The sequence below is a fragment of the Primulina eburnea genome, chromosome 17 (genome assembly GCF_022965805.1).
Source record: "Primulina eburnea isolate SZY01 chromosome 17, ASM2296580v1, whole genome shotgun sequence".
NCBI classification, from domain to species: Eukaryota; Viridiplantae; Streptophyta; class Magnoliopsida; order Lamiales; family Gesneriaceae; genus Primulina; species Primulina eburnea.
Window position 1 is genome coordinate 1,499,681 of NC_133117.1, and position 17,510 is coordinate 1,517,190.

At 33.7% G+C, this 17,510-nt stretch overlaps 2 protein-coding genes and 1 long non-coding RNA gene across 6 annotated transcripts; 1 reads left to right on the forward strand and 2 right to left on the reverse strand.

The window, feature by feature from the left end:
* Window positions 1-585: 585 nt before the first annotated feature.
* LOC140818417 (uncharacterized) lies at window positions 586-2,815 on the reverse strand. 2 transcript variants are annotated; one of them, XR_012114977.1, is made up of 4 exons: window positions 2,691-2,815; window positions 2,439-2,534; window positions 715-774; window positions 586-625 (listed from the first exon to the last, which is right to left on the reverse strand). It is a non-coding gene; the product is annotated as an uncharacterized lncRNA (long non-coding RNA). The 2 variants fall into 2 exon arrangements; XR_012114976.1 differs by having other exon boundaries at window positions 2,439-2,806.
* Window positions 2,816-8,912: 6,097 nt separating this feature from the next.
* On the reverse strand, window positions 8,913-11,311 carry LOC140818697 (uncharacterized). Its single transcript, XM_073178742.1, has 5 exons — window positions 11,220-11,311; window positions 10,971-11,130; window positions 9,877-10,196; window positions 9,364-9,430; window positions 8,913-9,100 (listed from the first exon to the last, which is right to left on the reverse strand). The coding sequence occupies exons 1-5, from the start codon at window positions 11,309-11,311 to the stop codon at window positions 9,092-9,094; spliced, it is 648 nt and encodes a 215-aa protein (XP_073034843.1). The 3' UTR covers window positions 8,913-9,091.
* Window positions 11,312-12,893: 1,582 nt separating this feature from the next.
* LOC140818587 (probable glycosyltransferase STELLO2) lies at window positions 12,894-17,343 on the forward strand. Of its 3 annotated transcripts, none has more exons than XR_012115004.1 (5): window positions 12,894-13,678; window positions 13,885-15,124; window positions 15,869-15,995; window positions 16,437-16,976; window positions 17,177-17,343. XR_012115004.1 is itself a non-coding variant. In XM_073178597.1 (5 exons), exons 1-4 carry the CDS (start codon window positions 13,213-13,215, stop codon window positions 16,899-16,901), a joined length of 2,298 nt encoding a protein of 765 aa, XP_073034698.1. In that variant the 5' UTR covers window positions 12,894-13,212; the 3' UTR covers window position 16,902; window positions 16,941-17,149. The 3 variants fall into 3 exon arrangements, 2 of the variants coding, with proteins under 2 accessions (XP_073034698.1, XP_073034697.1); XM_073178597.1 differs by lacking the exon at window positions 17,177-17,343 and having other exon boundaries at window positions 16,437-16,902; window positions 16,941-17,149; XM_073178596.1 differs by lacking the exon at window positions 17,177-17,343 and having other exon boundaries at window positions 16,437-17,149.
* Window positions 17,344-17,510: the final 167 nt, after the last annotated feature.

Below are 17,510 nucleotides of genomic sequence, written 5' to 3' on the forward strand. Positions count from 1 at the left end.
ATGTCAGATCCAAAGGTTGCAAGCCATAAAAAAACTCATAAAATAAAAACAAAGAGACAAAAAATTACACGAATTATGCGCTAAACTCATGAAACTAAGTTTAGTATAAAGTAAAAATTCTATGTTTAAAACATGCATTAGCAAATCAATGTCATAAAAATTACTAAAAACATGTCTCATCCAAAGCATTCAAGCAATAAAAAAGCCCTCTAATATAACAATAAAAAGACAGAAAATTACACTAATTATATTTTAAACTCAAGAAACCATGTTTAGTCTAAAGAAAAAATTGTAAATTTAAATTATGCATTAGCAAATAAATTTATTAAAAATACCAAATACATGTCATGTCCAAAGCCTTCAAGCCATAAAAAACATATTAAATAAAAATAAAAAGACAGAAAGTTACACAAATTATACGCTAAACTCATGAAACCATGCTAAAATCATACTAATATGTTAATCCATGATGTAAGAGTTGGAGTTAGAATTTGTCATGTCATGTATAAAATTATAGACCAATAGTCAATGGGTTAAAGCACAACATAAATCTTAAGTCTAAATCTCAATCCGTTGCATATCTCACCTGGGTGGATAGCATTGTTCTCATGTAAGTTGAAAGGCCCTAGAAAAGAACAAACCATAAATCACTCTTGGCAGTTTGAAAGGTAAGTCACCAAACTTGGAAAAGAAGGAAGTCAGTTAATTTCCAACCTGCAAAGAGTCCCATAATTGAAAGGGGGCATAATCAGGAGTCACGCTGCTTGGGAATCCCTGCATTGACACGATTTTAAACAAACAAATTATTTTTCTCAAGAAATCAGGCATAATAAGAAAGAATAATATAGTTTAAACTCACATGGTTCTTGGCATTAGCCTCTTTTACATTTGCTCGGATAAAGATCCAATTTTTTTAATATAAACACATAAAGGAAACATTTTGTCTCCGAAAAAGACAATTCAAGGTTGAATTAGTAGGTTTTGATCCCAAAAGGAACAGGAAAAAAATAGATCAAAAGTTTAACACATTAATTGGAGTATAATTGCTAAACCACAGTAATTTAGAAGACTAAAGGGGTTTAAGAGGGGAAGTTATGCAGAACAAAAGGAGGAGAGCTTGGAAAACAGAGAAGTTATAATTATTCGGCCTTAATCTTATTACTCAAATGTAACCACTAACACATAAAACTAATTGTAACCAAACTATGGCCTCAAAAACTACTTATAACTCAGAAAAGCTGATTTTCGTAACACGTTAATCGTTCATCTATATAGCCATCGAGGCACACGCGTTGCATGTGTCATGAATATATTGAGCTAATATATTAAACATTCATGAAATTACAAAATGCTTAAATTACGATGCATGTGCGGTGTTGTGCATGAATATTAAGGATAACATGTCTAATAATAAGTATGCTAAAAGATAACATTGTGCAAAGACTGAAGAAAGTTAAAATAGTAAGTTTATCTTGTGTCACAATTGAAACGACATAACTATTGATAACATTAAATCATACACAAAATTGAAATAATTTTCATCCAATTAGCCAAGATGGCCATCCAGCTGCAACCTGTTCTCCTTCTACGGCTTTAGGAATATTTGCCACTAAAGGAAAATTGTTAGCAGCTTCAGGGGCTTCTCTTTTCTTGTCATAGTAATCATCTCTCACCCTTCTTGATCCGTTTACTTTTTTATCAATCAATGCAATTCTTACACTACGATTCTCCAAGTTCTCCTTCAGACTAAAGATCTCATATCTTTTTGAGGAGATAGCTGGAGCCGCGCGTAATTCTGATGTTTTCCTAAACAATTCTCTTTGCTTAGGACTATCCTCATTGTCTATGTTTACTGAAGAAGCTTTACCACACACACAACCCATAGTTTTCACCAATAACAAACAAACCCCTCTTCCAAACTCTAAATAACAATCAATTCACTGTATAATATCTTATATATTTCTTAGTTTTCAGAAACCCGTGAAGGAAATGGCATCCATCATATAATTCAGGTGAATCCAACCACATAAATCAAGACCCAATTCAATACAAAATCGAATACTCGCATGCAACACCCGACCGGAATTTGAAATGAAATGAAAAATCAGCTGCTTCGACAATTCAAAACCACAAACCAAGGAGCCATAATTTACGCCATAGCTTCACGCACAACAATATATTGAAAAAAAAGCAAACTTTAAAACCGGATCCAAAAAAATAAATTACCAGATTCTCGAACAAACTCAAATCGTGAAAAAAAATAATGCCTAGTCTGAGAATTTATCAGATTGCATTCACCATTCCAATTCATTTCCAAAAATATTGATATTAATAATCTAAAGGTAAGTTTATACAATAGCATGGAGCATTTAGATTCTAGTTAGGAGTCTAAAACCCACAACGGTGGATAAGAGTATTAAGTTGAAGCATAAGACAACCTGGAGGGCGCAGTAGTTGCTAAGAGAATGCAAGAATTCGTCGCTTGCATTTTCTGTAATCATTTTGGACATTGCATCTGGATTGGGGTTTAGAAACTGCATAAATTCCAAATGCTAAACATTAGGAAACGTGTGAAGAGTCCATCCATGGTCATTTTTATCAGTATATGAACTTTTCAAATAGTGTTAAATAACCTTATGAAAAAGGTTCAGCGGCAAAAATATGCGGCAAGAGTTCACTAAATCAAATACCCGTCGTATGCATCCAACAATTCGGTCAAGTTCTAAATGTTTATCTCTACAATAGGATAGCAAATCAAATTCATGAAACTCCACCCGATCAAGTAAAGTTTTTTTTCTGCCCTTCATAAATAGGTTGGCCATTCTCGTCTAAAGAATTAAAATATAAATTGGACATATCTTGTGTGACAGACTCGATCAGTAAAACAATGACATGAACCCTGTTGATATGGTAAAATTAATATCGGCCATTGTAATAAAAAAATAATTCATAATTTATTATTCTTCTCTCATTAATTAAAGCAATATTAACTGGCATTCTTTATATACATAATATTAACAAGTAATCAATGCCAATGAAACTTAAAATAAATTTATTACATGTCCATCAATTACTTTAGGACATCTGATCTTAAAAGGTATATAAATAGAACTCAAACACAAGAAAGAAAAAAAAAAAAAGATGACAAGAATATTATTAGTAACCCTAATTTTGTTCCTCTCATGCCACACCTTGTTGAGTGAAATTGACTTCGATAAACAAATGTTTGCTCGAATCCACAGAAGAATACGAACTGCAGCCAACCTTCCCCTTCTCAAATGGAGCCCTGAGCTGGGTAATGCATCGTTCAATATCGCCATAGAACAAGCCCAAGGGACCTATAGTAAGGACAAGCCTCAAGAAGGAAACATTGAAGGGAAGTTTTGGTTGAGTCGATACTACCAATGCGACGAGAGGAACACGATTAAAGTCATGGAAGCCGCCGTCGATAGTTTCCGTCATGCACAGGGTGCACGTCACCAGCTTTTTTGGCCTCGTACCACATACTTCGGGTGCTCGGACCATGGTGGATGGGCCGGTACCTGTGGTCTAGGAAGTTATACTGATTATATTGTCTGTTTGTATCAGCCACCAATACCTGGCATAATTTAAAAAATATACTCAGTATATTTAAAATAAAAAGGAGTGGTTTTTCTATTTTATAGGGAGACTCTCCTTTATATATACTAGTTAATCTTCACACGCGATGCGTGTGTGTACAATCTTTTTTACCATTATCGATGGACTAAAGTGAAATTTGACAAATTGTGGAGGGACTAAATTGATATTTGAATGGTTGAAATAAAAATAAAAGTGTGTGTTAAATTAAAAAACAAAAAACAAAAAAATAAAAGTGTAATATTAGTATCATATAAGGGTAAGATTGGAAAAAAAATTGATGTCTTCTCTAGGTAGTTATTATCATGTCCTCACATTTAATAATATAACTAGTAACCGTGGCACACGCGTTGCGTGTGTCCTGAATACATGTGGCTAATATATTAAATATTCATGATATTACAACATAATGACGTCACAACATAAAGAAGAGAGTTTATTTTTCACGGTGGCTAGTTTGGAGAAGAAATAATATTATTTTAATTTTCACGTGAGCAGTTTTCTTATGACGGTGAATATAATATTATTTGTTAAGAAAAAATATAATATAAAAAATGAGAAAGGGTAAAATAGAAAAAAAGTCGGTGTCCTCGTAGAGCGGTTATTATTAGATGCTCAACTATATTAAAATAGTAAATAGTAAATATAAAAAATTAAAAAAGATAAAACAGAAAAGAAAGTTGGTGTCCTCGTAGAGCGGTTATTATTAGGGCCTCATACTTAATATAATAGTATAAATATAAAAATATAGATAATATAGATATATAATGCATACATACAGTTAGGGTTGTTTGTTAAAATTACCCCAATAATAACTTGATCGTCTGAGTAGTTAAGGTATACGTACAATAAATTTGATCATAATGTTATTGAATTTTCGCTACTTTTTGTTTTCTGTTATAATATGAATGCTTGAAATTTTATATAAGATTGATAAAAAAACAAATTGAAAAATCGTGCACAAAATATGTAAAAAAAAATAATAATACTGGAAGTGAAAATGACATAAAATACAAAATAATTTATAAAAATAAATGTTTGTTTATGACTTGAATTTTATGAATTTCATTCGAACCTCTTGAAAATGAATAAAATTATACATCCAAAAATATTTATGAAAATTCAAAAACTTGTGTGAGACGGTCTCACGGGTCATATTTTGTTAAACAAATCTCTTATTTAGGTCATTCATGAAATATTATTATTTTTTATGCTAAAGTATTATTTTTTATTTTAAATATCGGTAGAGTTGACATATTTCACAGATAAAAATTCGTAAGAAATGATCGTCTCATAATAGATCTACTCTTATGAAAATTGAGAGTAATTGTGGAATGTTAATATCATTTTTATCCTACTTTAATATAATATTCACGTTATGACCCATTTTTTGTTGTCCAGACTCGTTGCTTTGTTTTACTTGATCACACATGTTCTGCCCTTCACTAGTTTAGAATTACAAGTTTACTATAATATGTAAAAATAATTTTTTTTCGGGAAATTATACATCCGTATTCGTGTACGTATGGATTCAAGAATTTATATCAATGCCATTATTTTAAATTTTCTCCACGCACATAACCATGCCGATATCTACTAACGGCAAAAACGCGATTTCGTCTATGTTATACAAGAGTATTTCTTTTCATGACATACATGATAAGGTCAAAATTCGTACCTTCAAATTTTCATAAAAATGGTGAGAGACTTAATATAGTCGGTTGATTCTATGAATGTGTGTGGGTTTGTTGTTGACTCTTTGATGTTTTATTCTATTTGTTTGTAAGTTAAAATAAAGTAATTACATTTGTTTCCATGTTAAATTTGAAATGTTCATAAAAAGTTAGATGATGTGTGTTAGAAAATGTTGTCGTGACACAAGAAATTTGACTTGTCTCATCATGATGTAAGTACTCCAGACAAATAATACTAAAATCTAACAAAAAGTAAAGACTAAGATCTAATTTTAACAGGTTGGAAGACAAAAAATTAAAACAAAACAATTTAAAAGACTAAATTGACTATTTTCCCTAAAAATCATCTAAAAAGTAATTTTGATTGTATGAGCCAGCCATAAAAAAACATTTTAATCATTTTTTTATCGAAAATATCGATATAGTACTAGACATGTGAGTATCACATAAATGTCGTATCAACGTAACATCGAAAAATGACTGAAATTGTCAAAAATATAACATAGTAAGTTTGAAATTTAAAATAGAATACCAAAATCGTATTGAGATAATATGACAAAAAAATGCGAAGATTGTGATTTCTGAAGAAGATTTTTTAACTTTGTGCATGGGTAAATATGAAAAACATTCGATCCAAGATCCGAAGTACAAAAACTATATATAAAAATTCAATTAATTTCATCACGATACTACAAAGTTAAATAAAATAGTAATGTAATCCTTAAATGTGGAATAAACATGTTCATCAATCCCCAAAACGTATGGACAACAAAACCTCCCAGGATTATGAAATCTGTGATATATTAAGAATGATATATATCTTTAATATAAACGAAAACTTCTTGTCCACCTTGCCTCGTCATTAATCCAACTTCTATTCTCATTTCGAATTCTCATAGCAAAGAATAAACAACAAATTTATTACAATCAGAACTGAATGATGAACTAGAGTTGGCGGTGGAGTTGGACCTCGCCACATGTGTAAGCTGATCATCATGGGTTCTGCCGCCATCACCATGGAAACATGAGGACTCACGGTGGTCAGGCTGGCGGAGCAAACCGTGGTGGTCGTCGTCAACGGCGGATGGAGGGTGGTAGTACATGCGAGCAGTTTGAGGGCAGTGAGAATGAAACCTGGCTGCTATTCTAACCCCTGCATCTAGAATCTCCACGTATTTTCCCATTGAAGAACGCTAAACTATGTGAGAGTTTCCTGTTGTTGGTGGAGATGGGGAGACTTGTGTATTTTTAAGTTGCAGTTCTAGCAAGCATTTATATGGACTTTTAATTCGGTGTTGAACTTTAGTTTTTTTGACTAATTATTTAGGGATTGACTTGTGAATGACTCTGTCAAATATGGCCTTTTTTCGTTAGGTGTAGCTAGGTGGCAACAGTGGGAAGAGACTTTTTGGAATATGTCTAGCCCCAGGTCCTTGGTCCTTGGTGCATAATGTTGAACTAGTCCATGATATGATTGAACATACCTAAGACATGCATCATTCCTAAAATTCATATGATACCTGGTGTTACATGCTCTAATTCATATACTAATTTATCAATTTTATGACGTCTTATATTCGATATATTTTATAAGAGTTTCGATATGTTGCATATCACAGTGTACATTTATGTGAGTATCGTGAGATGACACTCATGATTTATTGGATGTACATCGTTGCTTACATAAAGTATCCATCCTTACCAAAAGTTATAGGGTAGGAATAAATTTTAGTAATTTTAGGGGGTGGACAAGTTATGAACTCCTAGCCGATAAAATATGGAAAGACAATAAATAAAGAATGTTAACAGGGGCGGATTTAGGTGTAGGGCCGAACAGGGGCCACGGCCCTCCCAAAAAAATTAAAAAAATTTTTTAGCGACGGTTGTGACGGAAACCGTCGCAAAATTGCGCGACGGGTTTTATCACAACGTCGCTAATGGCGGCCACGGCAATATTTTAAAAATTTTTTTAGCGACGGTTATAATAGAAATTGTCGCGGTTAGCGACGTTTTACAAAAACCGTCGCAAATTCCGCGACGGTTTATTGTAACCGTCGCCTATTGCGACGGTTTTATAGAAAACCGTCGCAAAGGTGGTCTCCCCCAATGCCAAAATCCTAGATCCGCCCATTAAAGTTGTCCAGAAAAACATACCACTAATCGTTGGCTTAGGACGTTTAATTTGCTATTATTAAATAATTTTTTAAGCACTTGGTTTTGGGGTTGTCCATTCTTAACAGCAAAAGCCAGGTAAATTAATTACTAGTTCAAGGGACTTTGGGAATAGTCAGATGAAAGGGCTTTTTGTGCATCTGAAGCGGACTTACAAGCTAATTAATAGAAGTCAAATATTATTTCCTAATAAATAAATATGCTTGCTTAGAAAAACGATAGGGAAATACTATTTATGTCGCATTATTTTATTTTTTAAAAGGGTCATATTAGATATATAATTCTTAAATTAAATTTTAAACTAAAAGAGAAATAAAAATTTGTAGAATTAATAACATATTTTTTTTTTAAGAAAAATCATAAATTTAATGGATTCAATTAAAATGTAAAAAAGAAAAAGAAAAGAATTCATGTTGAAAAAACAAGCCTTAGCATTTTTCCCTAATAATACACCTGGCAAAAATAATCACCCTCAAATAAATTTTAAGAAAACATGTTATAATTTTTTGCCCACACAATTATTTCGTACTTACAAAGTCGTGTAGTAAAATTTGAAGGGTTCCATCTCTCCAAATCCAATTAAAATATTTTCCTCCTATATAAACTAAACATGATCTAAAATGCTGTAAACAAATTTAATTTAAGTAATATAAATATACAACTCGATTAGTTAAAATTGAAGAAATATACAATTCGATTCAAGCTCGAGTCTCCCTGATTGCGAATAGTTTTTTAAATTTATTTAGGTAGATTTATTATTTCTTTGGTCAAGATAAACAAATATCAGGTCCACGTTCAAATCTCGTCGATAGTGTGAATAATTAATTATATTATATTTTTATAATCTGAAATAATATTATACTTGTGCTTTAAAAAATAGATAAATAGAGCTTCTCACATTAGATCATGTATAAATTAATTCATCGTGGACTGTATAAGGGAATCGAGTTTGGGCCCAAATAATACATTTAGATAGATGAATATGAAATCCATAATTTTGATTATATGTAAACAATTAAACAGTTTGATGAATTATTAAATTTATATTTTACTTATTTACAAATTAGATACGCTAAGTGTAATAGAATTTCACCGCCTTCATCATTGGGTGAACTTGAAATATATCTTAATTAACATAAACAATATAAGACATGTAAGAATTGGATTCAAAGTTTATGGTCTTGCTTCTCTAAAATTATAAAAATATATTTGAAATTTATTCGTCAAAACACAACCTAAATCATATTATTTGAAATATGGTATAGAACATAACGTGTGAATCTAATAATTCCGTATGATAATTCTTTTAGAACAACAATTATAAATGAACAGAGTATTACTATTCAACTTAAACTTAGTAATTGAAAACGTAAAACCCTAATTAAAATTCAAAAGCCTGATTAAGATAAAAACAACACGATATTTTGCTTTCATGTATATGCATATATACATGGCTGATATTATAATACACTCTTCTACATCAATTTTTTTTTCCAAGTAAAATGGTTCTAAAAAATGTGCAGAATTATTCCTATATATAGACAGAATTGGTACGTACCATTTTGTGATAAATTGGTGGGTTATAACTTGTAGAACCGTGTAAGCTATCATGCTATCTGAGGAATAATGCAAAAGATCAATAACTGAATATGCATAAGACGAGCAAATAGACAAGTAACCTGTTAATTAGTGAGGGATCCAAATTTCAGATTACACATTTTATTATATTTTGAAATTAAAGTTAGATTTTTTACTTAAAAATGAATATCCACCCTATTTACTATTGCCGGCTCGAGTAGTTTCTTGAAACCAATTAGCTAGATTAAATTTAATTTTAGTGACATTAAATGATCATAAAGTTTTGATTCTGCATTATTACCTTGTAAATATAAGGATCTATGCGACCTCCAGCTCCATATCTCTTTACTTCCTCTTGTTTCAGCAACCTAGATCAAGAACAGATTTTGTTAGTTTTGGAATATAGTATTCATTTAAGACGAAGGACTTCATATTCCGGAATTTGGGCATTGGGGATTAGATATGTTAAGAAAAAATATTAATTTTCTCCTGCGAACAAAAAGGGCATGTGGTCAATTGTTGAAACACTTTATCCCAGAAAAAACTCGAAATTACAAGACATTGCTCAATGATAATTTTATAGTTTATTATGCCTTGACCCAGAATTTTTATCCAAGACATGGGAATCAGATACTAGCCTACCAAGATCAACTCAATCAAATAATGAGAGCAGATTTATATCGAAAAAGCCATTTTTAGAAAATAAAAATAAAAATCACCCATATAAGTGAGAAATTCTTGTGTAGAATAAAAACGTTTCATTCCAACTCTCGCATAAAAAGTGACAAATAAGGTAGTGAGGTATGATAATTACATTCTCAAGGCTTTGCTGGTGGAGGGGCTATCACCGAGCAACTGGCGAATTTTCACTTCAGAAGCGTTCCCTTTAGACAAGATTCTCAGTATGGCCTCAGCTTGGTGTTCCATATGAGTAGAAACAACTGGCTTCCTCACCTTCTTGATGGCTTTACTTTCGGTACTGTAACTTTGAATGCTTGGGTTACTTGACAAGCATGATGAAGCATCGGCTGATGTTATGCCCGAAGCACAGTCGGATGATGTTGCTGGCTTGCTGGAAGTCAGTTTTAGGTCATCAGATACCCAGATGCTCTTTGAGCGTTTCTTTCGAGCTACCTGAGCATTTGTGGAATCATCAGGGAAAAAACATTTGAACACTGTTAAAATTAGGATAAATAACTACACGCGTAAATGTGAAATATGGTGGATCCTACTGGGCTACTTAGTTGGAAGAATAATCTTCAAATTCGGCGAATGTTTCTCATGATCTGTGGAGCTAGAGACATAGATGTTAAATGAGTTGATTGACATCCCAAAAAATCCAAATAAACAATATGTTTCTGTCATTATTTTATTTTATTCAACTTTATTCAACAAATAGCAGTAAGCAGCGTCCTGTTTTACCCCCATATCTCAGCTGCAAATGAAATTTGATCACAGATCTACAGATTCGTTTTAAACAAAAATGAAGAAGTATGAAATTCCCAATTCCAGACACAAAAATATGGATACAGAAACACTCTGTAACATCCAGTTATTAAAAAAAATGGCCAAACAACTGATCACTCCGTCAATAACGGCATAAATTAACTCAAAGAGGCGCGATATTTAGAGTAAGAGAATGAACAACGGCTGAGATCTTTTCTCAAGGAAATTATTATCAGGGGAACAATTTATTGACCAATAACCAAGAGTTTCAGCTTTTTACATAAAAACAGGGTGTTTCTTAAATCTGAATCAACTACTAAAACAAATAGTAGCTTAGTCAAAATTCACAGCAGATTTTCGGTCGTAACATAGTATTCAAACATACCCAAACCAGTTATTTGTAGCTCACAGTAAGATTTGCATTTATTCATAACTAAATCAACAGACCGATCAGCCGATTACCTTTAGCTTAAGCTCATGACGAAACCGAGGCACAGATATGACCACAGACGTTTTTTCATCTACACTCGTCTCTGAACTCCACGATCCGTTGCTTGATTTCGAGACGGAAAATCTCGAATTCTCCAAGCTTTCTGGACTGCTGAAGTCGTTAATCATATCCCTGAAATAAAAACAAAAACAATAATTATTGATGTAGGGAACTTAATCAAAATGGCGGAAGTATAAATGGTAGCGGGATTGGAATCTTACTTCGGGGGGAGGGAGGAGAGAAGGAGAAGGACGGAGGCGACCGTTCGTTCGAGATTTGAAGGAAATGAAGCTTGTTTTGTCTTCGAGACCATGCTTTTGTTCCCTTAAAATGGCGGGAGAATTTCGAATTGCTTTTTTTTTTTTGGCAAATATGGGAATGGGACTTTTTAATAAGTTGATTGCTTACTATTTATAGTCGGTTTTATTAAACAAGCTCGTGAATTAATTTTTTTAAAAAAAAAGTATTTTCTTAAAAAATGTAGTTTTTTTTTTTACTAAAGTTGTTTTAAAAAGCACTTAAAACATATATTTTAGAAGCTTAAATTTATGATTTTTTGACTTTTACTTTTACTTATTTTTAAAAATCAAAACAAAAATCTATACTATCTATACTATATTATTAACTGTGAGGACATGATAATATCTACCTAACGAGGACACCAACTTTTTCTTCCAATTTTATCCTCATATGATATTATTATTACACTTTTGTTTTTTGATTTATTTAAATTTCAACACACTTTTATTTTTATTTCAACAATTCAAAAATTAATTTTTTGACCCTCCATAATTTGTCAAATTTCACTTATTATTCCATTGATAATGATAAAAAGATTGTATACACACGCGATAAAATAACTAGTATGTATAAAAACTGTTTCAAATAAAAACTATGGGCCTTCGTTAAGTAAGCCCAAGACATGTTAGTCTTAGGCTAACCCGGCCCAGTGTGACGTGGTACATCCCATGGTGATGGTATATTACATATAGGAGGCACGATATTTTATTTTTATAGGAAGCATAATTCTAAACCAAACAATTGAAGGATTCGTTTTTTATTTGCGGTTATCTACCAAAATAATCGATTTTAATTAAGTTAAATTTCATTGTTTCTGTATGAATAAATTGGGGCAAAAACTTGTGTGAGACGGTCTCACGGGTCATATTTTGTTAGACGTATCTCTTATTTGTGTCATCTATGAAAAACTATTACTTTTTATGCTAAGAGTATTACTTTTTATTGTAAATATCGGTAGAGTTGACCTGTATGACAGATAAAGATTCGTCACATCGTCTTGCAAGATATCTGTTCATAAATTGGCAAGTTTTGATAATTTGATTTTGATCGAATACTCACTCCTACTCCATGGATTTTTCACATTTGTTCGGATTCACGATAATCTTAATAATTTTAATTTTTTTTTGGATAACGCTGCATCGTAATCACATTAATCACTAATACACATTGTCTCATAATTATGAAAAATAAAACCATGAAATGCAACATCTCAACCCCCATTACTTCAAATAATTAAATATATGTAAGTTGACATGTCCATTTATCTGTCTCCACAACAAGCCAGTATTTGAGAGTTGAGTAGGTTTTTTGTGAGACGGTCTCACGAGACGGGTCAACCCTACTGATATTCTCAATAAAAAATAATACTCTTAGCATAAAAAATAATACTTTTTCATGGATGACTCAAATAAGAGATCGTCTCACAAATACGACCCGTAAGACTGTCTAACACGAGTTTTTGTCATAATATAAATGTAAAAAAATCGAAGAATTTGATAATAATTATTAATGACAATAAAAATAAGTGCACGAAAAAATAAATAAATCCAACGACCAAGGCATAATGTGTAGAGAAAGACACCCTCCTCCACTCCCAGTCTGTCTTTTTTAACACTTCTCACCAAACTAGACAACGGTTGTAGTTGGATTAAACCTTAAGAAACATCGTCCCCTTCCCCACCCCATATTCTGTCGGCAGCACCACAATCCCACTTCTCTCTCACACACCGAGTGTTTTAGATCCCAGATTCCTCTTCTGCCCACCTCGAAAACGCAGGGGCTCTGTGTTGGACCAAACTAGAAAACCAGACTGTTGTCAGTGATGTACTGAATTCATCAACTGAGTCAAAAAGAGTACGAAAATCAGCTACCGTTGTTTCTGTTATTGGCAGTGGGTTCCGAAACTGAGGTCAAATGTTGGTCCAAGATCGCGTTTTCTCTTCTTCCGATGGCCCAAAATCCCTCAATCACCAATCGAGGAACAAATTCCGCTTATTCCCTCCCAAGAAACTTGATTTCTCCACATGGCTTTCGGAGAACATCTTCAGAATCGGCATGATTATCCTTGTCATCACCACCGTTGCCGCTGTGTTCTGCCTCCGAAACTATTATACTACCGGGGGAGACGCGGCGGCGCTGCTGTGCCTTCAGTCAACTCAGTCTCATTCAATCCACCCCAAGTTTCCTCAAATCAATTGGAACTCTATCCCCCGCGTTGTCGATAAAGTCACCCCGTTCTCGAGCTTTCGATCTGAGAAATGGATCGTTGTTTCGGTGTCTGAGTATCCCTCGGAGTCATTGAAGAAAATGGCTAAGATTAAAGGGTGGCAGGTTCTTGCGATCGGTAATTCCAGGACTCCAGAAGATTGGAAATTGAAAGGTACTATTTGTGCTGAAGCTCGTCTTCAGTTGCTACCTGAAAGTTGATGATTTATTGCAGTAGTTGCTTTAATTATCGACAAGTACACCAGGGAGTTGCTAATTTATTATAAATTCAGCTAATGTGAATAAATTAAGTGTATTAGTTTGTGTGTTTCTTTCGTGACTAAAATGGAGAATCATTTTGTATAAATGTTATTTTAACAGGTGTTATTTATTTGTCATTGGACATGCAAGCTCAATTGGGGTTTAGAGTGGTCGATTACTTGCCCTTTGATTCTTATGTCCGAAAAACTGTTGGGTATTTGTTTGCCATACAGCATGGTGCACAAAAGATTTATGACATTGATGATCGAGGTGATGTGATTGATAACGATATAGGGAAACATTTTGACGTTGAGTTGGTCGGAGAGGGTTCGAGACAGGAGGTGATTTTGCAATATAGTCACGATAATCCTAATAGAACTGTTGTGAACCCTTATATACATTTTGGGCAGCGGTCCGTTTGGCCAAGGGGGTTGCCCTTAGAAAACGTAGGTGATATTGAGCATGAACCATTTTATACAGAGGTTTTTGGTGGGAAACAGTTTATTCAACAGGGAATTTCGAATGGGTTACCTGATGTGGACTCGGTTTTTTACTTTACTAGGAAATCGACGTTGGAAGGGTTTGACATTAGATTCGATCAGCATGCCTCTAAAGTGGCTTTACCTCAAGGTACCATGGTTCCTGTAAATTCTTTCAACACTATCTTTCATTCTTCTGCGTTTTGGGGGTTGATGCTTCCTGTCTCGGTGAGTTCAATGGCTTCGGACGTACTGAGAGGTTATTGGGCCCAAAGGCTTTTATGGGAAGTTGGTGGGTATGTCGTGGTGTATCCTCCCACCGTTCATCGGTATGATAAAATTGAAGCATACCCTTTTTCTGAAGAGAAAGATCTCCACGTTAATGTTGGTCGGTTGATTAAGTTCTTGGTGGCATGGAGATCTAGTAATCATAGATTGTTCGAGAAAATTTTAGAGCTGAGTTACGTTATGGCTGAGGAAGGATTTTGGACAGAAAAGGACTTAAAATTCACGGCCGCATGGCTTCAAGACTTACTGTCTGTTGGGTACCAGCAGCCTCGTCTGATGTCCCTTGAACTCGACAGGCCTCGAGCAAACATTGGTGACGGTGATCGAAAGGAATTTGTACCACAGAATTTACCATCTGTGCATCTTGGGGTTGAAGAAACGGGAATGGTGAACTATGAAATTGGGAACTTGATAACATGGAGGAAGAATTTTGGGAATGTTGTGCTCATTATCTTTTGCTATGGACCTGTGGAACGGACAGCGTTAGAGTGGAGATTGCTATATGGAAGGATATTTAAGACGGTTATAATTTTATCAGTGGAGAAAAACGTGGATCTTGCTGTGGAACAAGGGGATGCCGACCATGTTTACAAGTAAATTCTCCTCCTCATTTCTAGTTTCAATTTTTTTTCATAGTTTCAAATCTATAAATCATCCTCCTTTTCCTGTTACTTATTGATTAAAATGCTATTCCACACATTGATCTCCTTACGTAAGTATATTTAGTAGTGTTGCAACCTAATCATTTGCTTGTTGCCTATCCCTAAGCTTTTATACCCATAAAGCTTTTCCCCTTTAGTCAACCAAAAAGTTGTTACATATGAGGAATTTTTCCATTAAACCTTATATTACTTCACTCGGTAGTCCATCTTTTGTTCTTATCCATGTTCTTCCCAATGTCATTACCTTTCATGTGTGTTGGTCAAGATGAGTCTAGGCGTGCAGTAAGAATCAACAGGAATCAGGATGGGAATTTGTACTCCACGGTTGTAACCGACCCTAGATTAGAAACTTGCAGTCGACCATATTTCCCAGAGTCATTTAACTTTTTTTGCTTTTTGGGTCAATGTTGGCATTCTTTTCTGGTGTCTATGTTGGATGCAATCTATTGGGGGCAAAGAGTTTGTCAGATAACATTCTTTGTTTCACTTTTTCGTTTTTCTTTACTGCAGTTCATGCTATAGTGATAGTTGAAATTGAAACTCAACTTCGTCCTGATACTTTTTACTCTTTTTTGTTTCTTTTAATTATTTTGAAAGCATTATTATTATTATTTGACAAAATTTTGAGATGTATACTAATGTGATATTTGTCTCTCTCTTTTTTTTTTCCTTCAGGAATCTGCCAAAATTATTTGATAGATACAGCAGTGCGGATGGCTTTTTATTTTTGCAAGACAATACTATTCTTAATTACTGGAACTTGCTGCAAGCCGACAAGACTAAGCTCTGGATCACAAACAAGGTAAATAAATTTATCCGTCAATGGTAGAGGTGCAAAATTACCGTTGGAGATGAAAATTACTCAAATTTTCATATTCGAGCTCAGTTCAGGCTCGAATATTTAGCTAATTTGAAGCTCGAAAATGAACTTTGAGTTTAAGTTCAGCGCAGGTTAATGGTTGGAATCAGGATTGATTCATTTGGTTTGAACTAAATTATCGAATTTTATCAATCAAAACTTGAACTATGGTGAAATTTTGAGCTCCTTTTTAATCATATGATTATTAGTATTAAATACTGAATATATAAAAGCTCGCAAAGTATGTAGACTTGAATTTGACGAATTTGATTTGAGTTGGATGTTTTCGAATGATAATCAAATAACATTAGGGACAACCTCGATTCGTTTAAACAGAATAATGTTAGTTTTTGTTTTTATATTTCTAAAAACTACTTCCTCTAGGTGTCCAAGTCTTGGACTAGTGTCCCAATTGCTGGCAACTCGGATTGGTTTGCAAAGCAAGCCGATCTGGTCAGGAAAGTGGTTGCCACGATGCCAGCCCATTTACAAGTGAGTCACAAAGAAACGGTAAAAGATCACCAGAGCCTTGTAATCTGCAATTCCGAGGTATTCTATGTCCCCCGACGTTTTGTATCAGACTTTATTGATCTTGTCAGTCTAGTGGGCAATCTAGATATCCACCACAAGGTTGCTGTACCAATGTTCTTTCTAGCAATGGACTCTCCCCAGAATTACGACTCAGTGTTCGATTCTATGAGATATAAGCAAAAGCCACAGAGTAACTCTACATTCTATTCTCCCGAAGCACCTGCAGTTCACCCCTGGAATGTATCGAGTGAGCAGGACTTTATTAAGCTGATCAGGCTCATGGCAGCTGGTGATCCCTTGTTGATGGAATTATTTTGATGTCCAATTCGAGTACTGGGAAAAATTGAAGCTCTCGAGGAGGCGAGATCTGAAAATGTATACCCTTTCGTCGAGGTATGTATACTGAGTCGTCTGTTGTACTATTCTTTCAATAGGGGGCATTTCTTGTAGATTTGTTTTTTTTTTTAATTTTTTACTGAATGTAAATCTATCTTCACTTAAACAGAATTTGGAGAATCACGTTTTTTTTTTAATGTTTTCATCTTTGTTACTTGTAAGATGAGTAATTTACATTCATCATGTGTTCATACCAGCAACAGATGAGCTTTTTGTTCCCAGAAAGCATTCACTTGAGTTCATCATCACTGTTGGGATTTCTTTATACTTGAGGCAATAGACGGATATGATGAACTAAATTACAAGTGTTCGAGATATTTTATTTTATCATTTTCAATATTATTTACATTTTTGTGTCCTCTTAGGTTTTTTTGTAAATCATGTGGTTTAACTACTATTTTTAGTAAAAATGAGTGGATATTTGTGTCAACACACTGTAAAATACTAAATCTCAAGCTCGAGTATGTTGACGCTATGATGCTAGAATGAATCAAACTAGTTTAGCTCAACTAGAAATAATCAAAATATGTT